This window comes from Takifugu rubripes, chromosome 9, assembly GCF_901000725.2.
Source record: "Takifugu rubripes chromosome 9, fTakRub1.2, whole genome shotgun sequence".
Lineage (NCBI taxonomy): Eukaryota > Metazoa > Chordata > Actinopteri > Tetraodontiformes > Tetraodontidae > Takifugu > Takifugu rubripes.
In genome coordinates this window covers 3,612,729-3,638,674 of record NC_042293.1, presented here as the reverse complement: position 1 = coordinate 3,638,674, position 25,946 = coordinate 3,612,729, and the positions used below count along the sequence as shown (strand labels likewise).

Below are 25,946 nucleotides of genomic sequence, written 5' to 3'. Positions count from 1 at the left end.
AGCCTGTCCCAGCAGCACACGGTTGAAGGCAGGGTACACCTGAATGAGTCGCCAGCTCATCTTTGGGACCTAAGGGAGCATTTGGGGGTTCGGAAACCTCAGCAGTGCTCTGAAGGTGTCCTGGTACCTCCCCCTGCTACAAGAACACCTTTGAATTTTTGTCCACACCTGGGCTTGAGGACAGAACCCCCCTAGAGACTGAGGTACCGACGCCCGACACATCAACAAAGCCTCCAGCCGTCAAGGTAATTTTTATAGAAATGTCTAGAAGGCTTGAAAGCATCTGTAATTGATGCTGTTTGCGAGTCACAAAGTGATGAAGATGCCATTCAAATTCCAGCCGCAACTGATGAGAAGGCACGAAGAGCGTGCAAGAAAGGCAAAATCGAGCAGCGTGAATGATGCGTTGCCATGAAAACGCTTCCCCCGATCGAAAAATCAGTGAGCTCATTGAGTTATATATGAGGTGAGGATAGGACTGATAATTTATGGGGAGAAAAAACCCCGTCAATGCAGCTGGGAGACTCCAACATCTGGTACCAGCAGCGCCCTGCATGGCAAGAAGAGTGGACACAGATGTAGAGCAGGTGGTGGTGGTGGGGATATTGGGGGTGGGGGGGTGGGGGAGGTGGCAACATCACTGGGGACAGTGGAGGCAGCCCCCTGCCTTCTGGGTCTTATTGCTGAGTAGGAAGGCTGGACAGGCTACATTTGACACCTGTTTGCATTAAAACCTGCACTAATATTATTATTGTATTATTAATAATTGTACAGTTATATTTGCATTTATTGTCATTTAAGAAAAAAACTGCAGCTGTGATGAGACCATAATGAAATATCCTTATAGTAAGATGCATATCATACAATTATACTGAGGACAAGCCTGCGTGGCACTGACCTGTGCACGTTCATGGAGTGGGAGCAACTGAGGATATCTAATAAGCTGTAATTTACCCCCCCCCACTCCCCTCAAAATAGCTCACATCCTTGTTAATTGCATGGAAGTCAAAATTACATAGGTTGAAGTCAGCCCTTCGGAGGAAATTGCAGTCATTTCCCAGTTTCTGTAAAAAAAACAAACCCAAAAAACAACAAATGTGTGTTGCAAACGTGTGCATGTATGTGTGAAAACCTGTTTGTCTCCAGCTCAGCTCTCTGGATTCTGTGCCAAAGATGATTTCATTAGTTTTACACAAATAACCCTCCATGGTTGCATGTGGGAGTCTCCTTCTCCTTTACCTCGCTGTGTGTGTGCATGTGTAGGCGCTTGTGCTCCACATGTGTGTAAACCGTAGGCAGAGGCGTGCTGTAGCTGGGTTAAGAGCTTTATGAGTGTGTTCTCTAATCTAGAACAACAGCAGGAACAAATGTGCTGGGGATGCAAGGCCGACATCAAAATGAATCTTTTGTTTGCTCATTTTAGCGACCAATTGGGGACCGTTTCATAAAACGAGCTGACCAGTTGTGCTCAAAGACCATGACCAGTGTTGCAAAATACACTTTCTTGAATCGGGATTGAAGCTTTGGTAAAGATATCCCAAAGTTGAATTCAATAAACGGTGTTTAAAGTGAAGATAAAACTGGATGGGCAATAGTGTCCTCATGAGGATAGCCGAGTCGGTATGCGTGTGTAGCATTTCTAATGCTGATGTACGGCTCTTTTTGTCACATATTCAATTTCCCTACGGGGATGATTAAAGTACATCTTGAATCTTGAATATTTACACTCTTTTCTGTCCATCATTTGAGATTTTTGTTCACTGTGTGTTGCAATTTTTCAAAAATTTCAAAAATTACTCATAAGAACGGGTAACTGGTATTCTGCTTCCAATTAACTGGGCGGTTTGACTTTTCTGCATTATTGAAACTACATTTGCATTTTACTATTACATTTGCATTTTACTTCATGAAACCAGCATTTAATGTATGAACGGATGTATATTTTATAATCCCGTATTAATAAATGCAACTTCATTTTAGAGCTGCTTACTGTTCCAATATAAAAAACTTTCACAGGACCTTTGATAGGGTCAGCGTTTGAAACCTTTAATTTCTTTAAAGCTAAAGCTTTACATTTATGTGTTCATCCACCTATGAAAATACAAAAAATGCTAAGCTTTGAACTTTATTAAATTTCCCTGTAAAGTCTTAAAATCCAAGAAGACCCACTCAGAATGCTCAGGCTAACCCAGCCCTCAGGTCAGAGAACATCCATTCACAGCACGCTTGTATTTTAACAAGGTTGTATCATAGATGATAGCAAAGCCGGCACCAACACCAACAACACTACCAATAACCCAATGAAATACCGCTTCTGTTTACCTGGGAGTCTGGAAATGAATCATCTCATTGTTACTCTCTCTCATCATCAACTTACTCTCCCCCACACAAACCTAATAAATCGGCTAGAGTGAGCATTTTAACTGTCAGTAGCCAAAATCATTCTTCAAGGCTATCAGTTTTCAACTGTACACTTAAAAACCTGGAAAAAGGAACTGAAAGGTCCCATTTTAAATGGAGCGACTTGTGCCGGCGATGTTCTTTACCGCTGCTGTACCTGATAAACTGATGTGTCCTGAAGAACAATGAATGTCCACGCCTGTAAAGATTGAATCAGTAACCTTTCACACTGCCGCTCACATTCTGTTGCTAACATTCTTTCCTCGGTTTGCTTTTGGTTTTCTCCTCTCAGGAAGGCCAAAAAAATAGCATGAAACTTTTAAAACCAGGTTGAAAGGAGTGGAGAGACGTTGCAGCAGTGGGGACTGTAGGGCTGGTTTAATAGATCCAATCTCGTGATCCAGGAGGATTTTCAAACAAAGAGCTGGATCACTGATAACGTTAGTCCTGACGTCCAACATTAGACATTTGTGGAGAGTGGAGGTGGGGGCACAGCTGAAAAGTGCCAGATGTCACTTATGTAAGGCTCTTCAGCAACAATAGGCCTTTATTGGTTTCCTAAGACAGCGCCCCCTGCTGTATATCTGCAACAACAGCAACTCAATCAGCATCTCGCGCAAAAACAACTTTCACTGAAACTGGAAAAACTGTTCCAGCTGGGGCAGAGGTTAAAGGCTCGGGGGTGGGGGGGGGGGGGGTGTAGGTCCTTTCTGCCGTCTGCCATCACGGGAAATATCACCTCTGTGGAGCCTTCAGTCATGTTTCCCTGGTGAGCTTACTGGAGGATGTGGTGGAGGGATGCTCACTGAAGAATCAGTGAAATGGGGCGAATTGGGGGGGGGGGGTGAATACTGAAAGGAGCTTACGGTTGGTTGTGGTTGCCAATCAAATCATCATTTTTTTTATATTGTAGCCAAACCACCCTTTTTCTTCTTGTCTGTGAGTGTTTCTTCCTGTCGTGGAGGACAGGCCACACGATGAACAGAATGATATGATTTTAGGGAGCTTTTAAGGCACTCCTCCATGCTCACCTGGCATCCATGTGCTGAACAAACGATGAAGCAGAGCACTGGCACCAAGAAAAGGCTTCTGGACAGTAAAGAGCCCATTTTCCCGAACTTTGCCGTGACTGTCAAGGTGTGAAGAAGCAGCGATATCTTTGTATATGCTAATGTACTTCCTTCAGTGTATCTTTTTTGTTTTCTTATGGCCTCCCATATGGGGCTTTTTTTAAAAAAAGGCATCTACAAGCAGAGCCTTTTAACCTGTTGTACTGGAGCGTAGACAGTAACTGGGACATGGACCAGCCATGAAGAGAAATACTCCTACTACTATTCATAAGCGTATATATTATAATATAACAATACCCTTTAAGGGATGTGTTCCTTTTATTTTCTAATGCATTGCCAAAGAATCAGGACATCCTCAGATTTTAATGAACTGAATTCATACTTTTGTTTTAGTGGTTTTTCAGAAAACTCGAGTTAGGGTTTATTTTCAACAATGTCAAGGCATTCAAGTCATATTTGATTTTTGAAAAAAACTGAAAGAGCAAATAAAAAAAATCGTAACTTTGTTTGTTTGTCGTCTTTCTTTGATTGTGAGGTAACAAAGTACGTTTAAGTGTGAAAACCTGAATGTATTTTGTCGGCGTTTTTGGTTAAATATTGATCATAAATCCATTGAGTATTTTGATTTTGACCCGTGAAACAGCACAAATTATGTTTCTTGACCCACAGATGAACAAGAAGCTTCCATTTAAACTAAACTGCTGCCCTGAGCAGATCCAATGATTCTCACCATCCGGTGTTAAACTCCACGTGCGCATCAAACAGGGCGACGACCGGTGCCGAAGCGGCCCGCCAGCCGCTGACTCTGGACCTGATCAACCCCTCCTGCTTGTCATGGCGGACCACCTTGATGAACCCTGGCCAGTGCTGAGCATTGGTCTCCTCCACAAAGCTCTGCAGGTGGTCTTTGAGCTCCCCTGTGAAAAAACACAGAAGCTCATTGTTTGTCTTTATGGGATGCCACAGTGATCAACACGTACATTTCATGAGCCCAGCTTAAGAAAGAACACCATTAAATTAAGCCCAGGACAAGCCGAGTGGTCAAAAATGCTGGATTTACATAAATATAACTGTGTGAAATCCAGGCTGAGCAGCAGGGATTGGCAAAATATGCTCTGGGTTTTTCAGAAACTGCAACTGGAATAAAAAAATAAATACAGAGCTGAATATTTCAAGGCCTGAGGAGGAGAAAACTGAAAAAAACACACTACTTTCACTGTTTACAGCTGCTGGCAGGCAGGAAAGCAAATCAGGCCTACCGTAAACCTTTGGGAATAGTGGTTTCTCAGCGCTCTGCTGTTTATGTAAATTAATTTGAGGTATATTGATGCACCACGGTGAAAGGAGTTTCAACAAGCACTTGTGGTGGGGCGTTTTGGGCCAACTTTAACCCCGATATCAGAGCCTTTGCTGCCTTTAGACTAGAACCAGTGTCATTCTGTCAGCGTCAGTGTTTTCCTGAAGCTTAAATCCGTATTTTGAAGTTTAAGTCAGTAAGTTTGGAGAATGTCCAGAGATATATTAGAAATCCGAGTTACAACCATAAACTGCGACAACGTGCCGACTCTCTCCGAAGCCTGTTGGCACATTAAAGGATTCCGGTATCTAAATCATTTTATGCACCGAAGACGAGAAGAATACGATCCATTCATAATTCTATATCTCTGCCTTTTTTTGGTCCAGTTCTTCAAGCACACAGACCATTCAGACATTGACAGACAGCCCACAGTGGTACAGCAAATATCTTTGTTTCCTAATTGTGTTGAAATCCTGCCTGTGGGCTCTGACTGCAGACTTCCCCCTCTATTCATTATTACTATCAGCACCGACGCTCAAGTCTATCTGCTTTCCATTAATGAGCCTCAGTTTGCTGCTGAGCTGGAAGAAAGACAGGCTCATTTAAAGCTGGAGTTCCCAGCATTTGAAGAGCCTCACTGGGCCACACCTACAGTACATGTGAGGATACTTCCAGCATAACAAATTCAGTCTTTAATTAAGCCGATCTCCTGCAACCCATTTCATTTCCAGACATCTGGTTGCTCAAGCTGAAAAACTTGGTGTGAATTGCTGCAGAAGGTGCAGCTGAGGTGAGCTGCTGAGGTTAGGCAAAGCTACCTTTCCCTGAATCCAGGTGGGATTTCACGCGGTCTTAGATTTCAAGTTCTGCATTGCTTCCTATATTGCTGTTTTGATTTGGAAGTGTCTTTATATACAGCCAAAGTTTGCTCACAGTTGCTCAGAACTGACATCCCAGCCACCAATGCGCACTTTCTCCAGAGATTATATTAGAGCACATGAGGCCAGCGACCATATGCTGGACTTTAATTCACTTGGGGATAAACTCTGGGTGCTGCTCACAACACAGATGTTTAACACAGCAGGGACACAGCGTCTGAGCACTGGGAACAGCAGGAACACAGTGTCTGAGCACTGGGAACAGCAGGAACACAGAGCCTGAGCAATGGGAACGGCAGGAACACAGCGCCTGAGCAATGGGAACAGCAGGAACACAGTGCCTGAGCACTGGGAACGGCAGGAACACAGTGTCTGAGCACTGGGAACAGCAGGAACACAGCGTCTGAGCACTGGGAACAGCAGGAACACAGTGTCTGAGCACTGGGAACAGCAGGAACACAGCGTCTGAGCACTGGGAACAGCAGGAACACAGCGTCTGAGCACTGGGAACAGCAGGAACACAGCGTCTGAGCACTGGGAACAGTTTGTTTGACTTCGTGGCTGTTTCCTCTGATGTACGTTCACACTTCTTTCTGAATAATTTCCACTCAAGTGAATTGGACTCCAGGTGTAGAAAGGCCTCAGCGCTGATCAAAAGAGCTGGACGGCGTCCAGAGCTAAAGTTCAGTGAGCCAGTGAATATATTTGCAAAATAAAGCAGAACTTCGCTGTTTACTTTGTGGTTCTGGACTCATGAGTATACCTTGGTGAGAGGATATTTGAATTTTCTAAATGTTTTTTTCAGCACAAGGCAGCAACAATTCTGAAACCTGTTGGAGAACCCCCAACCCCCCCACACACAAACCCAAACACACACAGGTTGAGTAACATATTTTAACAATATTCCTTATGTTACAATGTTAAATGATCACACAAGACACAAAACACATCCAGAGAAGCATAAAATGTGGAAGACGTGAGAGGTTCTGCACTAAATTAGGAGAAACCTCAAGAAAAAGAGGCCTGTACTGAGATTTTACCGCTGAAATAAACTCTCATCCGAATGTTGGTGTTTAATGAGAATATGTTGATTTTTGTGTAGAGAAAGGAAGAGATATTAAAGCCTCACTATGACACCCATCCGTTCATTTAATAATAATTTCCTACCAACAGCCTGTTAGCATTAGTTGAAAATGAAACAAACATTTATTTGATGAAAATAGGAATTTAATTCAACTTATTTATAACAATAATTTTAAAAAGCGGTGACACTTGTAATATGGAATATGGAATTGTTTCATCCTATGAGGTGCAGTATTCTGGTGCTGGTGAGTGGTTGTGCGGAGGCGGATATGAAGGGATCCTTACAGTTGCTGCTGTGGTCGTCCACCAGTATGATCTCTTTGAGCAGGTGTGTTGGGGTCCTCTGGATGGCCGTGTGGATGGAGCGCAGCAGCACCGATAAGGCCTCATTGACGAAGATGAAGATGATGCTGAGCTGGGGGAAGTCTGAGGAATGTGTCATGTTTCTGCAGCTAGAGGGAACAAATCAGACGCTTCAGAAGTGCTCAGAAGTGAGCACAATTATCTGTCTATCATTAGCAGAATTAAGTTTGTATTCAACAAAAATGGCTCTAAATTAAAAGAAAAGGCTATAGAAATACTTCCAATAGTGAAGTTTGATAATTATGTGTCATTAACTCGACCGACCTGTCTGGTCGCAAATCTGGAATTGGTCGGGTGAGGGAGATCCGGTCGCTAAGATAGCTGTTGTAGCCATAGTAACGGAACTTCTTGAGCGCAACCCGCCTGCTCTCAGGGCCCAGGTCGTGACCCCAGCGATGGAACAGCAAAGAGGCGGCGTCTGACGCCGAGTCGGAAGTGTAGGAGGATGCAGCGGTTTCACCGTCCTTCTGAGGGGCCTCTGTGGACACACAAGAAGAGAAGCTAATGAATGAGCCGCTGCTTTGGGACACTCTCTGTTTAACTGTATCGGAGTGAGCAGCACAAACGCAGCGCTATTTGCCTGATATTTTGCAACGGGAATTAACAGATTGTCCGCCTTCAGCTTTGATTTCTCATCCGAAATACCGCGATGCGAGCATGCTGCGTGATTAACTCTCCCACCCTCCGTCCCGCCGCTGATGACTGAATGACTAATTTTCAGCAATGTTTGGGAATAGATGTAACGCACAAAAACAGATTAAGGGAGATTTTCATTAGCATCGCAACTAATTCTGGCAGCCACGCGGATCCGTTTGTGCAGAGGTGGATGCAAATCCTCTAACGCGCCCAAGGAAACATGTTTTTAATTAGCACTGTAGCATACCGTCTGGTACGACATGCAACACAAGCGGAAATTGCACAACTCCAAACCTACTTTTGAGGAAAATTCCCCCCCCCAAAACAGACAAATATACTCCGGCTATTTGTGGAGCTCTTAAAACTACAAGTTAAATTTGATTTGCACACTTTTACAAGTCCAGACAGAAGAAGCTGAATGCTTGTGATGGTGTTGCTGATACAGCGCTCTAAGGTACGCTAAGCCTTTAAACATTTGATGAACACTGAGTGAAGATAAACAAAACCAAATCAGAATTAAAGCTTCAAAGAACTTCCCCCTCAGGTCTGCTTAACATGACTTCTCTGCTGTCCTCTAAAGAGTCGCTCGTTTTTCCTATAGCTCCACTGCTGAATGGCTGCTTTATTACTGTGAAGAGCAGCACTTCACTTTTGGCAACAACACACTTAGTGCTCTTAGTGGGCGGGATGTCACCTCCCTCATGGTGTCCTAAGAGGCAACCTAAAAGCACTGGAAATTGTTTCGCCTTTTCTTGGCAGTAAATGTGTCATGGCACTTTAAACCTTTGAGGAGGTTCAGCTCGCTCCGTTCTATCGCCATATTTGAATTGAATATTAGTCTGTAGTTAAAATGTCCTTTCAAAATGTCAAGGAACAATTTCCATGCATTGCAATGATGAAGTTCATCACTGCTGAATAATTTGCTGGGGATATTTATGTATTCTTTATATTGCCGAAAACGTGTCACGCCAGATCTGGCTTCCAATTCTAAAGTATTTAACAGCACAGACGGGGGGTAATGTCCACACATTTTTAATTTGCTGGGACTGCTGACAGCATGAAGGCAACACTTTGCAGTGCTGGGTGTCTGCAACCCCCCACTCCCCCTGCAACTGGGCTACTATACAACACACTTTAAAGATCAACATTGTCATGATCTATTTAACAGCCGACAATCTTCAGGAATATTCCATGTTCCACATGTACTAAGGAAGACAACATTCATTATTAATTTAGTAGAAAGAAGCTACGATTCGCAGCTACATCTAAGGGGACAGAACACCTCAGAAGGGATAGGTCGTTTGTAGCATGTGCATGTGCATGTGCGTACGTGCGTGGCTAAATTACCCACAGCTGTGTGTGTGCATGCATGTATGTTAGCTCTTATTATCACTACAAGATCATGCAAAATATAGCCTTTACAAACATCAATAAAGACAATTTAGTTTTGTTTTGTAAGGTGCAAAAATGCTGAGAAAAGGATTTTCTTTCATTCTGATAGGGACCAGAACGTATCAGGCCACAGAGGGATTCCAGCCTGCTTATGCTAAGCTAGCCTGATTGCATTGTGGTTCATTCTCTCTGAGGTATAAAAGAGAATGGGTTAAATTCTGATAGTTTCCACATTTTGGAAGGAATTTAATGACACTTTTAAACTACATTTCAGTCTTTTTAATGTATGAAAAATGAGATTTTGTCCCATTGGTGGTGGAAGATTATTGCTGCCTCCTTTCCACAACTTGAAGCATTATATTGGCAAATTGAATTTGACCTGATCACTGTTAACGTTTTTTTCTTGACTTTGGGTGTCTACATCTGCCATCACACAGAAGTGCTCTCAGTAGAAATATACGCTCTTTCCCTGGTAAGGATACACCCAGTTTCTATAGGCTGCTGCTCAGCAGCTTCCTGAGCTTATTTACAATATTGATTGCATCTTATAGCTTGTGCCAGCACTTTTTCTGCCTTCCTTTCTGGTCCTCTGGTTTATGTTCGAGGGTTAGCATGACATTAAATTCCCAACACTGGCTAATGGTTTGTTCTGATAATCATGTGCACAGGTTGTGCTGCACCAGTGAATACGGTGATGCTGCTGTTAGCTACTCTATCATGTAATAATAGACAAAGATCGGGTCAGTTGTCCCATAATTCTAATAGGCATAGATTAAAAGGTAGATTTCTACAGATATTTAAACACCATGCCCAATTAGAGTCAATGTAGGCTGTGATAAAAGAAAAAGATCTGTAAAATAGGAAAGAAAAGGGATCTGGGTCCATTATGATCTATTCAGGAAAGTGGGAAAGGACTAAACAACTGTATTTAAAGTTTTTTACCTTCACTTTTTTAATTTAAATGCCATTTGGAAACATGCTTTTGTGTGCCTTCAAGGCAGGGCAGCTTTATTTATAGAGCACATTTCATTCATGAGGTGGATTCAATGTGCTTGAGATTAAAACATTAGCAGTATTGGAAACATTTAGACAAGCATGAAAAGAGCACAACCAAAAGAACAAATGTAATTAAACACAGGGAGAAAAAAAAAAATCTGCAATATTTTAAAAATTTGCATTTAAATTTAAGTAAGTCAGGTTAAAGTGAGCTAATATTGGAAAGCAGTTGCAAAGAAAAAGTCATAAACTTTGATTTAAAAGAGCCGTTAGTTGGAGTGGATGAACAGGGAGTGTGTGTTCCAGATGTATTGTCTGGAATTCAGCCCTTCATCATCCAACAGCAGGATTTTAAAATCTATTCCCTGACAGACAGGAAGCCGCTGTAAAGATCTATGAACTGGAGAGATGTGATTTAATTTCTCAGCAGCAGCAATCTGTGTGATTTAGGCAGCCCAGTAAAGACCCTGTTCGTCTAGTCTATTCTGCCGAAGATAAATGCACGGGCCAGTTTTTCTAAATCCTGCTGAGGGATTAACCCTTTAATCCCCGATAGGTTGGTGATCTCATGCTGACTTTGTTATTGTCTGCTGAAACCAAGGTCTGAGTCCATGGCTACACTAAAGTTTCTGGCTTAAGGAAGTCCAGGTGACCAGAGTTCTTTAACCTGGAAGACCTGAGATGACTAGTAAGGATGAGCAACTGTTCAGAATGAACAGAAAAGGTGAGAGAAATGAAGTCAGGCATGGTACTTATTGTTAAAGGACCAAACAGGAAGTGTTTCACGCTGATATGGATGTACAAGCTACAGATGTATCACTATGTCAACATAAAATCCTGACATTCGTTTAAATAAGTGAGAAGAAGTGTAAAAATCACACTTTTCTGCCACTTTAAACACAGCAAGTATTCAAAGTTCTGGTGCTCTCCTTCCATCTTATGGCCAAAAGCAGCAAATTTGAGCCCACGTGACTAACCAAGGGGTTCCACCTCTTTCAGTCAGGACCTGCAAGACATCGAGAGGCAAAGTCACAGAGGCCCCCAGTGTCCAGGAGGGGACACTCAGCTTGTCGCGTGGACTTGTTATTAAGGGCCCGATACCCTACCAGTCTTGTGTCCCCACAGCCGGGAGCAGGTTCACCGGGGCAGGTCTCTGGTTTGCACGTCTAGTGTGAAGAAGCGTGACTTGCTTTCTGTATGTCCCTTTAGTTTTCCACAGCCAAACATGAGAAAACGTCATCCGTCAAGTACAACTAGATCCTGTGGAAGAGCCTGAATTTAAATAGAGTCCTAAAGAGGCTGCAGAGATCTCAGTGATAACGATGTTATGGTATAGCTGTAACCAGCACAGGCCCATTACCAATTATCATTTAAGCCCTTTGTGCTGACCGTATATGTCAAAATAAAGACATTTGGCTTGTTGTCATACCTGCGGATTCGATTTCGATTTACATGCAGCTGAGATCAAAGCCTCAGTAATTTTGATGTGTGTTAGGAGCATTGGCAGTCCTGTCAAAACGACGACTCGTGCTGGGGCACATCTGGATTCAGCCTAAGATTAAAGCATCATCTTCACCGTACAAAGGCATCTACAAGCAGCCACCGAAACATTATCCAGCGGATTTTAATTAGTAGGGATAAAGGCTTGTTTTGACAACATCGTTGATATTCTGAGCGTCGTGTGGAGGGTTCCAACGGCACGTCCACAAAGCTACAAAAACCCTAGGAGGCGCTCTCTCAGGGCGGGAGGTTCAAGTCCTGGTCACAATCGCCTTATTCATGCAGCCAAAGCACAGAAATCAAACACTCACATCCAGTTGTCGCTTCAGAAATTTGCAGCTCTGTTGATTTATGTGGAACGGGTCAAACATGAACATGAACATGGTATTCGCCCCCTTCCTCCGTGCCTCCCTGCCGCACTTGTACGCTGGCCTCGCACCATGACGGGATCCAGCCGCTTTCAGAAACCTACTTGGGTACGTTGCAGTATTAACAGAGGCGAAAGTGGAAATGCGGCTTTTTATTCAGAGCTCTTGTGAGTTTGATGGTGTAGTATCTGACCCGTTCTATGCAGGCTTTACGGTTGTAAGGCCGTAATGTGTTTAACTCCCAACCTAAGCACAATATCAGGACATCCTCCACATGTGGGACCGGTGGCCTTCTTCCTTCTACAGGAACCTGTGGGCCCCTGGTACCTCGCACTAGGAAGATGTATAGCCTGAGACATCTTCAAGTATTCCCTTTTTTTAGTCATAACTGAACAATACACCATTGAGTTGACCATACGGTATAGCGTGAGAACACCAGAAAAGAATGTGTTTACTGCCCTCTATAAGAAGGGGGAATTGAGGTTGACTCCCCGGAGTTCTTCACCATCGGGACCTCGAGACCTCCCTCGGACAAACTGCAGTGTTCGATTGATGCCTGACTGTTCTCTCCAATAAACATCTTTGATAACCAAGTCAGTGTCTGCGAAGTTTCCTTCCTCATCAACACATCTCGGCAACCACCAGGAGAAGATTCACAACAATGGCCCGACCCTAAAGAATTCTGCAGATATTTTCTTACTGCTCCTCGCTGGGATGCCGATGAATATGAATAAATAAAAACAAGCCTTCCTGGACGTTCCCAGCATGGGGACAGTTTTTTGGGGGGTGGGCTGCTTCTTCTGTGACACTTGTGTTCACGGCTCTCATTGAGTGAGTTCTGTCCTTCCCTCAGAGGTCAATCGTGCGCCTCTCGGGTTCCGGAGGTCAGTTCCGTTCGGTCAGTCTGCTTCATGACTACTTCCTGTATAGTTGCGTGGAGCGTAGGTCAGCTTGTTTGGACGTTCTACCCCATCACTGTCCACACGTGGGCGATCCCTGAGTGTGTTCTCTCTCTCCACATCCCTTGCCGTCTAATTACCCAAATTTATTCCTTCCCCCGACTATGTGGAATTTCCCAAGCGGGCTTCATTTTTGATCCACATCATCAAACACAAAAATGAACTATTCGATCGTTTGTGTACAACAGCCTTTTCCTGTGTTACATTCGTCCATCTGTGATGCAAGTTGAGAATTTCAAGGGTGTTGTTATGTGAAATGATGTTGTATGTCTAATAGGGAAAGAGTCTGAAGGCTATTCAGCTGACGATCTCTCCAAGTACAAAACCTACACCGAGCCTTTTCCCTTTGGACCTTCAATGCGCTCTCTGCAAAGACTTATCTGAATTTACTCCGACTGCCCTCACCTTGTTGTTTACTGAACAGAATAAAGAGCGCTCCATTGGAAGCAGCCTACAGTTTGACAGCTCAGAGATTAAAGATCAGAGTCAGATTCCATTATGAAGCCATTTCCTTCGTTTCCTGCGCTAAAAGCCGTTTCGCCTTCACTTTCTTCCCATATCGCCGTTGCCATAGACGCGCCAAGAATGTTCGCATGCATGCCTAATGCCACAAAAGCTTAATCTTCCATCTTGATATCAGCTTGAATGCTTCATTCTCCACGTTATGCACTTTTAGAAATCAATACGGCTTTGAGTGGTTCTTCCTGGAGGTCTTTATGGCTCTCTGGAGCAGCAATGGCTCCACTAATATCGTTAAAGCAATGCTGATGAGGTTTCGTCGCCTCATAACAGCAAATAAACAGGGAAATGGTAGCTTTTAAAAGTGGCTCTTGAGACAGTGCTCACAGCTTTTTTGCCAGATAACCCATGAACATGTTCATACTTCCTGATTTTGCCGTCACTGGTTAAATATTATGCTGTATGTAAAGAAATGAAAAAGAGAAGTTTTGTGCCCATCCATACAGCAGTATAATATATAGTATAAGAGTATTTCCTGCATTTGACACGGCGGCTGAGCCACAGCGGAGCTAATCCCTAAGAATTCCAGCGAGATTTCCAGCAGCAGCATCGCGGCTACAGCACAGAAGTGCATCGGGTGCATCTCAGCACTTCACGCCACAGAGAATAGCAAGGTCAACGTTGATTTTGTATAGCTACGTCCAGCCACACGGAGAAGATCGTAGCACCCATAAAATGTGTAATACGGATAACAGGGGCTGATGGAATAACAATCACTCAATGGAAGAAAAACATGACATTGAAATAAATAAGGTAGGAGTAGTTGTTGTTGTTCTCTCATAGCCACAAGCCATTGCCTAGGAATGGTAGAATTCATTCATCCTTGGAAAGCCTTAAGGACCAGGCTTTGAATGATTCACATGGTATGGTTGGAGTTATTTAGATAACTGGCCAAAGACAGCGGTAAAAAAGGAGTCAGTTTCTGCTCTATGCTACTTATACTCAAACCCAGTGATGCACGAGTTGTCACTGCTTCATCTGGTTAAATGTGAGAGGAAGTGGGCAGATACAGGCTTTTTAGAGTAAAGACGGAAACTTAGAAATCCCTACAAGTGTACCATATGAAGCAGCTGGAAGAGGCTCCAGCCCAATGGGGGTGCATTAGTCAGAAAAGGGATGGATATCATATTAAGCACAAGTACAAGGGGGTAGTTCATTTCATTTGGAAGATATATTCGTATATCTTCTCATATCTGAGGAAGAATTTATATGGTTGGATTTATTTGCCGTGAGTGCACTTTTATTCATTGTCATTCCTACATTTGTACTATGTAAAAGAAAGAACCATTCAGCCTGCTGGGAGAGGCAGGTACACCCATGAAAGGATGTTCTGCCGTCTCCGAGTGGTTTTACGAAGAAGCCCCACGCTTGAGATGAGCTCCCAGTGCAACGTGACGAGATCGGCAAAAAAAGCTGCCTGTAGTGTTGGTGAACTTCCACCACGGTCGGAAACTTTGCATTCCGAAGTGTTCCTGACATCACTACAAAAATAATCTCTACTGTATGCAACCTACATGAGCCTGGTCCTGCTCAAGGTTTCTTCCTGTTAAAGGGGAGTTTTTCCTGTTGCCTGTTGGGGGTCAGGCCTGGGGTTCTGTAAAGCACATGGAGACAATTCTGACTAACAGATGCTGTATAAATAAAGATTGATTCATTTATCAAACATATTAAAGGTAAACAACAGTTTACAGATTTGATACATCTGCCATAACGCCCATATTTCCCCCACTCATTTCAGTATTTTGAGCACTCAAGCAGAACGTCTCGCTTTGCATGTTCATTAGAGAAAGGTGCTAAATTTCCTGCATGTGCTATTTTGTCTTCTTCCACCTCGCCTCTCGCTTGCAGCTGGCGGTTTGGTCATCAGTCATGAACACAGTGACCGTTCCTAACGCCGAGGGACCCTTCAAAAGGGGCGGGGTGATGCCGCACGTGCTGACTCTGGAGCCAGTTTACAAATCCTCTGTTTCTATTCGCACCCTCTTGCTCCGCAGTATCAACAGCTTGTAAAGTTCATTCACAGAGCAATTTGATCTTAATTGCTAAAACACCAAAAAGCTACCGCGTCGCCGTTTTTCCACTTTTCTTCTGTTTTTACCCACTTTCCTAGTTAAATGCTGAAAGAGCGCATGTGGTTTTGTCACCGCTGAGGCAGGAGCCCAACCAGCCTCAGCAGCAAGAAGCAGCACATCAACTGGGCCCATAAAAGCTGCCACATTAATGACTAAAAGCTCAAAGCACATTTTCACACTAGACCGCATGTTGTCAAGCCTCTGATCCCTGGTTAGGAACTCCAACACAATCATTCCAATAAGGCAGATGAGGTAATATAAAAAAAGAATATGGTTCTTTGGAAACTTGGGCCAAATGAAAGAAAAGAATGTTTAAATCTCACTGGGACTTTTCTGAACATAGCCCAAGTTAAAAAAAACAACAACGTAATATCTTGAAACATTTTCTCTAAATTCCCATTTTTTTCATTCAAATGTTCTATTTATCCTTGTTATCCCAGTTCGATGGAGCAGTCCAATTAAATAGACGTGTTAGCAGTGATGATTAAGCTAGTTGGTATTGAAATTGGGAGAAAGTGGCAGCGGATGATTGGCTCTTCTAACCCGTCTGACAGCTCAGACGGCATCGACGGTACTCTTGCAGAGAGAGAAAATCACGTGTTGTTGCATGTCCTTGTGTTTGCAGACAGCCGGATAAAGGTTACGCAGTCGTTTTTTTCTGCCCCTCTGACATTTGCAGCTCCTTACTCTTTCCGATCCTCAAAAGAAAATGCCACGCAGGGTTCTGGGCATTGTAACATCACAATGATCGGTGGCGGTTGTGATCCGAACAGCATTCTCCTTCTCTCTGCAGGTGGCACACACAGTGGCTTCGGGTTTCACTTGCACGCAATCAGCAATAGGAGCTGGCAGCGTATCCGAAACAGGCCCTGCTGAGGTTTTTAGCATGCTGAGCGGTGCACAAGCCTGTTCTACACATCACCTTTTTGAGTGGCAGCCGGAGAATTACTTCATGTGCTGCTGCTAGATCATGACGGCGAAGGCATGAAGGCAATCGGGTGTCTGTGAAGGACGTTCTGTTTGGTCGCGCTGTGATCCTCCGCGCAGTACGCGGCGGCTAGCGCTCTGGAGAAATTTAATGCACAATGACAAGATGACTGCTGCAGGCCGGGACAGAAGAAAGCCTCCTCATTACTGCAGACATACGATCGCTCCCCAGCTTTTTCCTCCTGATGTTTCTTTGCTGTCACTACTCAGCCTGTGGGCTCTTCTGGTTGGCTCTTCTACACTGCTCACCAGGCTTTATCACAGACTGTCCAGTCAGACAGCATTTATTACATAACCATCAAAAGCCTCCACACAAACATTCCGGTCACTCGTCGCGATGCTTGTTTAGCCCCCCCATCCCTCAGATGAATCGGCCTGTGACGGCAGGGACACCTGACGGCCGCAGGTCGGTGGGCCGTTATTCTGCTGCGTGATGGTGAGCAGGAGCCGCGGGGCTGCAGTAGGGTGAACACTTCAGGCGGAACACTGTCCTTGGCTGGAAGCAGCACAAACGGACCGAACACACATCCATGGAGAGACTCAGAGCTCATCAGCGTGTGAATTTGTTCAAAAATAGACAGCTGATTCCCAAAAAGGAGCTGAACTCTAATGCAGTGGCTGAATTTTAATATGAGGCTTGGGTTGATGAGGAAGTCTGTCCAATGAGTCCATGTTTATTTATTTCTTCTTATAATGCCAGAAAAATTGTACAGGGCTCCAAAAAAAAAAAATAAAAAAAAAATCCCGACATGATTTTGCACTTTTCCCTTTGAGTGTTTTGCGATCGATAGTTTGGGGTTTGAGAGCCGCTCTCCTAACGACAAGTGTTGCTAACCAGGACAGCACTATAGCGTATATCGCACAGCTATCGCTATCATCGTTGCCATAAATCAAGGAAATAACTGTAGTAAACGCTTCATTAAAGGCAGAGGGGCAATCAGTTTTCAATGGTTTTGGTATTTTTAGAATAATAACAACTAGCATTAGCATCTGTATTGAGGTGAAATTAATAAAAGCATGCCACTAGGTTAAAATAAAAAACATTATAAACCATCAATCTGTCTCACTAGGACAGTGCAAATGAGATATTATTCTATGATTCACCAATGCTGTATATGGTAGGTTTTCTGATAGCATGCAGGCTACATTACAGATGAACTGCTCAGAAATTGTATCTTTTTTATTAAATCTACTCCTCATTGGTTTAACAAGTGTTGCATTTTAAGCCCTGCAGTTGCCTTCAGCATGGCACCGTTTCAGACTGTACGCCTGCCTCGTGTTCTCTACCTACGGACCAGGTGTAAACATCTCCATGTTAGCACGTGGAGGTAGACCAGTGCCGACGTTTGGTTCGATTCATTTTGGGTTTGTATTTAATTCAATTTGTGCTTATTGACATGATTTTTGTGGAGAGAGGAAGATGTTGGTAGCCTGTTTTGACCCAATGTCTTAATTACGTCTTCCTTAATGAGCCCTTGCAGCGCTTTCAGGTGCAGAAGGTACCTTTTGGGGCTGCGAGCGGATGCCCTGAGCCTTCCCTTAGTTCAAAGAGGGCCTTTGATTGTGCATCCTGCTGCATGGCATCAAATAACAGCATCATTATTTTAATGAGTAGAAATGCGTGTTTGGCCCCAAAAAACTCAACCCAGACCTCCATGCCTCCCATTTTTTTAATTTAAAGCTTACACGACACTAAATCCTCAGTTTAAATCCTCTGGACCTGAAAGAGATGACATAATACTACACAATTATATACATCGTCACACTCGTATCATCTTGTTCAGACATAAAATGGATTAAATGGCAGAAACATTGGTCTTCTCATATCTTCTCTAATAATGCATTTTAAAGTAAATGCTGTGTCAGCAGCTTACGGCTGCTGTTAACACTTTAAATGGTCACGTGTGTGGATTTTTGGTCCACAAGCATCAGAAAATGAAAGAGAAAAATCAACAATGCCAATGAATCACAGCTGATAATTAAAACTCTTAAAAAAAAAACCCAAACAGAATCTTAAGTTTGCATTTAAAGTTTAACCTGAGTAATGACCCCTGGCCTACATTTGTCCTCAAAAGCTCTTTTTATTGATCGGCATGTCCCTGGAGGCCTGATATGCTGGAGGAGTGCAGAGAAAATGAGATGAAAAGGAACTGAGCACAATTATTCTAATAGAGACACATATTTCATGTATCACACCTCTCTTCAGTGGCTGAAAAGCCACATTTCCAATATTGACTTTGTGTCATCCTGAAAAATTCAAACTTCTCAGCCATAATAAAACCACAAAACATCGGACTGCAAATCGTTCTCATTCCATAGTTGTTCTCTTCCCTAATCCCTCAGTGTTTAACTTTACACTTGTTGTGTTGAGTGTTCAGACTTGTGTAAACCCAACAGCAAACACCGGCGCCACTCCCAGATGAGCTTCTCTCCGGCACTGAATCAATAGGAAAGATGAACACGATGAATAAGAAAAGGAGCTTCCCCCCTCCTCCCCGAGTCAGAACAAGCTGCGTTCAAAGTCTCTCAGAAATGAACACTCTCAAACTTAGGGATTACCATCTGGACGGGGTTTTACATTCAATCATCTCATACATCACACCGTCCCGTCGGAGGAACAAGCCAAAATGAATGACTCGTATTTGAACCTTTTTCTATGTGCTCAAGCTCCAGAAATTAAATCAAGCACACTACATTTGGGGTTCCTGTAAACATGAAACCCTTGTGGCTGCAGCATTGATAAACACTCTGGCATTCAGCCCTCGTCCCAGAGTGCTTCGTCTCCACCGCCTGGTGACAGGAGAGGGTCGAGGGGGCTGCGATGATATTAAATCATTTAGATAATGTATTGACCCGAGGGAGTGCACACACAGATGACCTGGGAAGCAACGGCGGGACGTGACTGGACCGTAAATACCCCGGATTCGCACTCCTACTTCCAAGGCACAGAGGACCTCCTTGCACTGATATAGGCTCTAGATTATTCAGTCCTTGTGCTATAACTCATTTTCTGTAAATTTTCTCACTGGGTGACGCCTCAGTCGGGACGGGTCGGGGTGTCGGGAGGCGGGAAGGGTCCTGCAATGGGAATCCCAGTTTGTTCACACACACTTCAGTTTTAGTTACTTTAGTAGATTAGTTTGGAGGGGGAAAACCCAACAAAATAAAAACCAACAATAAAAAACAGTGTGGTAACACAAAAATTGGGATTAAAGCAGACAACCATCAAAACTCAAAGGTTTATATGGATGAACAGCAGATTGTAGCTACAGATTCTAATTCCAATAGTTTTGATTGTATTTTACTATAACAATCTTTCATTTATTGTGTGTTCTTTGATTACTTTGCATCACTTTGTCCATCAGAAGTCGGTAGTTTGGATGCATATTGGTCACATTATTTTCAGTTTTGTTTCGAACTCTTTAGTTTTTTGGAGCATCCACAAAGATTCACTGTCTTTTTTTTGCCTTTGCAAATGATGCTGCACTGACTGGTTCTTTCCAGTTAATATATCTATAAATGTAGTTTTTAAATAGGACCTATTGTAATGAGCTAACACATGTTTAGCTAATGGACCATTATACTCAGCTGGAGATCTGTGTCGATGTTCTCTCAGGATGGAGGAGTGAGATCATTCTGTTCCACATTTCTTATCTGTCTGCTCCAACTGCTAAGTCTAAATTGCTTTTAGATTGTGTCTTTTCCCTTTGTTATGTCCACAGATGTACAAGATCAGATCAAAGAAAGATCCCAGAGTCCCAGTTGGAGTAAAGGTTCAAGAGCAGGGAAGGAGGAAGCTGCTCCGATGAGGAAACAGGAGGAAAGACTTAAACTGGTGGAAGACACTGGTGTAATTCGGACGGACGGACGGACAGACAGACAGACAGACAGACAGACAGACAGACAGACAGACAGACAGACAGACAGACAGACAGACAGACAGACAGACAGACAGACAGACAGACAGACAGAGCAAGCCTTTTTCGTGGCTCCAGCTTCTCCTGTGTGGATAGAAACAGCATAAATGAACTGAATCAACTGATAAAGTCATACATCTTGAGGACAAAACAAACCAAACAGAGCAGATTATAGCTTCAGCCAATCTTCTATTGGTCAGCAATTAGGATGAACAACAAATCTGAGACAGATTACTGAAAACGCTGAGGTCCAGCCAGTCGCTGCTGACAACACTTTTGTTTGGATGCTTCTCTCAAATTTGTATTGTAGCCCCATAAAGCTCCCTTATCTTCGGTCAGGCTATGGACCTTGACAAGCATCATTCCTTATCTCACACATGCTTTGTACACCTTTGAAGCACCGTGAATCTTAGGGGTCTTGTGCTTCTCAAGGTCATTGTTTTTCACCTGATTTCATCCAGCCGGTCACAAAAACCATTGGACTTTCCCTCATGCTGGATGGGCGGAAACTATGCTGTTTCAACTGAAAAAAAGATTTATGAAAATACATCTGCAGGATTATAACTGACTGTGAGTGTCACGACACACACACACACACACACACACACACACACACACACACGCACACACACACACGCCAGCTTAATTAAGATAAGTGTAACCTTCATCTCAAGCATGTGTTTCTGAGCATGCTTGCAGGCTCCTTGATCCCACTCTTCATAGTAAATGAGTAGGAGACAACACAGGCCCCATCGTTAAAGTGAAACACTGACAGATTTCCTCAGTCTGGTGGCGTATTTATAATCCAAACCCTGGCGCATCAGCATTCTTCTGTGGAGGGTCTGAATACAAGCAGCTTTAATAGCATGAAAATAAAAATAACTTGTAGCATCAAAGAGCGCACAGCTGGCATGTCGCCATTTGTCATAGTTATTGACAAAAGCAAAAGACTTTAAATTTGCATGAGTCAATACTTTCAGATAGTATAAGAATCTAAAATGAAGGCATCCTTTAAAACTGAGCTTTGTTCGCTAATGGAACACAAAGAGACGATGAGTGTGTAAAGTAGCATCTTAGGGGAAGTTTCAGTCAATTAACGTTACCAACTACTCGGTGCAGAAACCCCTAAAATACAGGTTTGGCTTAACACAAAGCAGCAGCAATGGAGATGTTTTTCTAAAGAAAGTCAGTCAGTATTTCCAGTATTTTCATTTGATGGCATTTAAAAAATGCGTTCCTTGTTTACCTGCATATGACAGGCAAACCCAGAACCTAATTGTTATTTTTGAAACTGTATATCTGCGGGGCTAACCCTAGCATATGCTTTTAGAAACTGGTGGTGAGCTGTAGACGCACGTGTTCTTGCACTCATACGTACATAAACATATTTTTGAACTTGCAGTGTTGCATTGCTTGGAAGATTGTATGTTCATGTGTGAGGCCTAATCTACTATTATTTTAATTACTTTCCAGGACATCAATGGGAGCAGACCCTGAGGCTGTAGAATGCGCATTTCTGGTCTAGCGTGATTTTCTTTTTGCCAATTTATGCAGTTTCCATCAAGAAACAGCTTCTAAGGTGTTCTGCATTGCTGCCTTTACTGTATTACAACGACACGGCACGGCTGGTGTGTTCCAGCTACCGTGGAACAGCTGAGGCGACACGTTTGCTCCCAGTCAAACTTTGTGGTAAATGTCACAAAGCATCGCAGACTGCTCAAAATCCCAAATGTTAGACCTCATACGCTCTGGAAAATAATTAAAAACTGAAGATGAGTTAATATGCTGTGCAATATAAACATGTAATAACATAGCATGCCATAGATGATAAAATATTTTAAATAGGGGGGGAGTTTCAAAATGGAGCCATCTGTGCACTCTAGATTACACCGACTATAATCTTAATCCCCCGGTAGACAAGCAAATACTGACCCAGTAACTGTTCCCGCGCCTGTAAATACAGGATCTGTGTTTTTCATCCAGAGTTTTTGGTGATTACCTGCTGTCTCAGTTGCAGACCGAGTGTTGCTGTCAACATTTATCCACATGTGTTCACACGAGGAGGGAACAAGAATGGAAATCTTCCCACAGAGACTCATTTTTACAGCAGCTGGAAACTAAATACGTTTTCAGTATTCTGTGACCTGATACGCCCCTGTATTTTAATATTTTGAAGTGATGAGGAACTCATTTTGTGAAGTGGCACTGAGGTTATATAGATGCAAGCCTCAGCCTTTAAATGCCTGAGGAAAAAGTGAAGAGGAGCAGCTGCTGGTGCTTCCCCCAAAATGAGCCACTTTGACATGAATTCATAAGAAAGACTAAATAACTATGTTAGTAAAACCATTATAGAGAAAGTCCTGCCACCAGTACTGCACATGCACTCACAAATAAGGAAGCATTGTCCAGATAAAAGAATATCCTCTACATTTTTCCATCTGTGGCTATTTATATTTAAATTAACCACTCGATTTGCCTTTGTGTGGATAAAAGTAGTGGAGCCTCGTGGCTAATGCTAAACTGAGTGGTTCTGTCTTTAAATAAACATCATTTACCCGATTATTGCAACTACATTTGTGCTCTTTGCAGTGTTTTTCCTAATGCTGTAAATATGTGTGCTCCAGTATAAAGTCACCAGTGGCTTCTTTGTCCCTGTTGTGTTGCATAAACTGATCAATTCCTCTTCAGCTCCCTATACTAAATGTCTTATGTGATCATATATAGGATCTAGTCTGGGTTCATCATGTGATCTTCTATGATCACATCATTCACTAACACTATGGCAGCACATAGATGAATTTCACATTCGACCGCCACCATATTTCCTGTTTGAATACTGATCCAGACATTAATATTTGCATTTCTACATTCTGTATGTAGCTATTTCAGGAAGATTCATTGACCTCAATCAAAGTGATCTCATCAGGATACCCTGATAAGTAAAAATGGGGGGAAAAAATGCATCCACATTAACCTCAAATGTTGGAGCTCTGTGTGATTTACTGATGCTCTTCTGGCATTTTGAAGACAATCTGATAACCATTTGCCATCACTGTGACAGCAGATCTTATCTCCTATTTAGAGGGTGCAGATAAAAAGTTCACATTGTTTCCCCGACTTACAGACACTTTGGTCTACTTTTTTAATGTGTTGAGTTGGCTTGAACAAACAAGTTAAAAAGATGTAACAGTTTTTGCAAGTTTCTTTGAACAGGCAGCTTTTGAGGTGTGATTTAAAAATAGTCAGTGTGTTGATGTTACGTCTGGTGGGAGGACGTTCCAAAGGCCGGGAGAAGAGCGACTGAAGGCTGTGGACCCCATGGTGGTCATGCGTGCCGGAGGGATAGTGAGACTGATGGAGGATGTTGATCTGAAAGAACGGCAGCTGGGGATGTTTAAGTGGAGGGATTGAGTCACGTATGGAGGGTTGAGGTTATGGAGGGCTTTGAATGAAGCTGTTCATTCAAAGCAGGGATGATGTGATGAGCAGGAGGTGTCCTGGTGGGTAATCTACTGGGAGGTACATTTCTAAACTTATGGAGGGACTTGAGGGGGAGACTGTAATAAGGAAGAGCTGGGTGTCATCTGCATAGCAATGAAACTAAATGTTATATTTAGGGAATAAATGGTTGAAGAGGGGGGAGATAGCTAATGAAGAGGACCGAGGACAGAACCCTGGGGGACACCGGAGGAGATGGGAGATGGCTGGGATATAAATATGAATGAATTGAGTATGGCTGGAGAGATATCATGTGAACCAGACAAATGGGGTACCAGATAATCCAATGGATGCCAGTATGTGGAAAAAGATGACTGGGAGATGGTATGGAAGGCTGCAGTCAGGTTGAGGAAGATAACAATGGATAGAAATCTAGTGTCTGCTGTCATTAGAAGGACATTTTGAGTAGGGCTGTTTTGATGCTAAAAAAACCTTTTGATGGAACAGTAGCCCAACTGGAGCTGGTCAGTAAGGTTGCTGTTGGAGAGGTGAGAACTTGAGATGAAATGTTTTATTCAAGCATTTTCAGGAGGAATGGTAAATTGGAAATAGGACACACGTCATTATAATTGTTGGGGGTCTAACTCAGGTTTCTTCAGATTGGGACTGAACCAGAGGTGAGGGACAAGTGGATGATGGCAGTGATGAGAAAAAGACAGTGAGAAGAGCCAAGCGTTGGGACCCACAGTGGTTATATTTCCAGGAAGTGCAGCAGCACTGGCGATGGCTAATACAGGTGGAAACACAGCTGGAGATGCTCAACAGCAGAGAAATGGAGGAGCTGTTGATGGTCCCAGTATGCTGGATGGGGAAATTCAAACGAGGACAACCCATACAACCAGTCTGTCGTTCCACCTGATGGATGGATGGCGGTTGTAGCCAGCGAGTAGTAACAACCAAGTAAAGAGCTGGAATCCAGCGACAGGCCACAGGTAGTGATGTCAAACACTCAAACATTTACTGGAGGATGATTGACCATTTACCAAAATGGCCAGATGAGGGTCTCAACTATGCTGCACTTGCTTGGTCGAAAGGCTATTAGGTCACAAGGCCACAAAATGATCAAAGGGTAGTTAGTTACCGCTAGTGTTCTCTCAAATGGAAGTACAAAGAAATGAAAAATGAATGGCAGGACACAAAACACCCAATTTTATTCACATTTGAACTTAAATTGCGATATGCGAGTTAGCAGGAAATTACATTTTCCTCAAAAATATTTGAAAAGTCAGCCATTAGCAATCTGTCTGTTCCCTATAATTTCATATTTTCCTCTATCTCTGCCCTCCCCCCACCCACCTCAGGGGGGTTTATGGGTTGCCATCTGCCCACGTTAAGTTGCTCTCTGCTGGGATTGTTCCTTTTCCTTCAGGGCCTCATCTCTGGAGAAATGTCACTGGAGGTTAATTAGCCATAATGTGTCCATGTGGTCGAAACGAGGGGAGGTAAATCCCAGGATTCAAAGGTGCCGAAGGCTTCTCCAGTCTTTTTTATTGCCGACTAAGGTGTACTAACTGTATGTAGAATTATTGCACGGAAAACATTATAGTTGAGCTGATAGTGAAAAAAGACAAATAAAACTGAACCTGCTGAACTTGTAAGTTTCTTGATTTATTGCATAAACATAGTATAAAAGTTGTAAAATGTTGTGCATTTTATTGAGTGAAATAAGTATTTGATATTTAGCAAAAACGTAAGATAGTCAGTAGGAAGTTAGTTCTAGAAGATGGTCACTAGGTTAGCACACAGCTGCTAACCAGGATACTCCATGACCTCAATATGTTTCTTCTTGTGTACCACCTCACAGCATGCTTTAGGCTATTGTCATGCTGGAAGACCCATCCATAACCCATCTTTAGTGTTCTTGCTGAAGAAAGGAGCTTTTCAACCATTTTATAGTACTTGGCTTCATTCTTTGGCCCCTCAAAGCGGTGAAATAGCCCGTTACCCTCTGCGAAAACATCCCCAAACCATAATGTTTCCACCTCCATACTTGATGGTGGTGGTGTTCTTG

General features: G+C 43.1%; 1 protein-coding gene across 2 annotated transcripts in view; it reads right to left on the bottom strand.

The window, feature by feature from the left end:
- The window catches only part of LOC101076808 (polypeptide N-acetylgalactosaminyltransferase 18-like), a 75,642-nt gene that overhangs the window by 28,543 nt on the left and 21,153 nt on the right, over window positions 1-25,946 (bottom strand). For both annotated transcript variants that reach the window (XM_003967117.3, XM_029842218.1), the window contains exons 2-4: window positions 7,356-7,569; window positions 7,014-7,180; window positions 4,201-4,387 (exon numbers count right to left, since the gene is read on the bottom strand). In XM_003967117.3, the coding sequence (XP_003967166.1) occupies window positions 4,201-4,387; window positions 7,014-7,180; window positions 7,356-7,569 (568 nt within the window). The remainder of the gene's footprint in view (window positions 1-4,200; window positions 4,388-7,013; window positions 7,181-7,355; window positions 7,570-25,946) is intronic.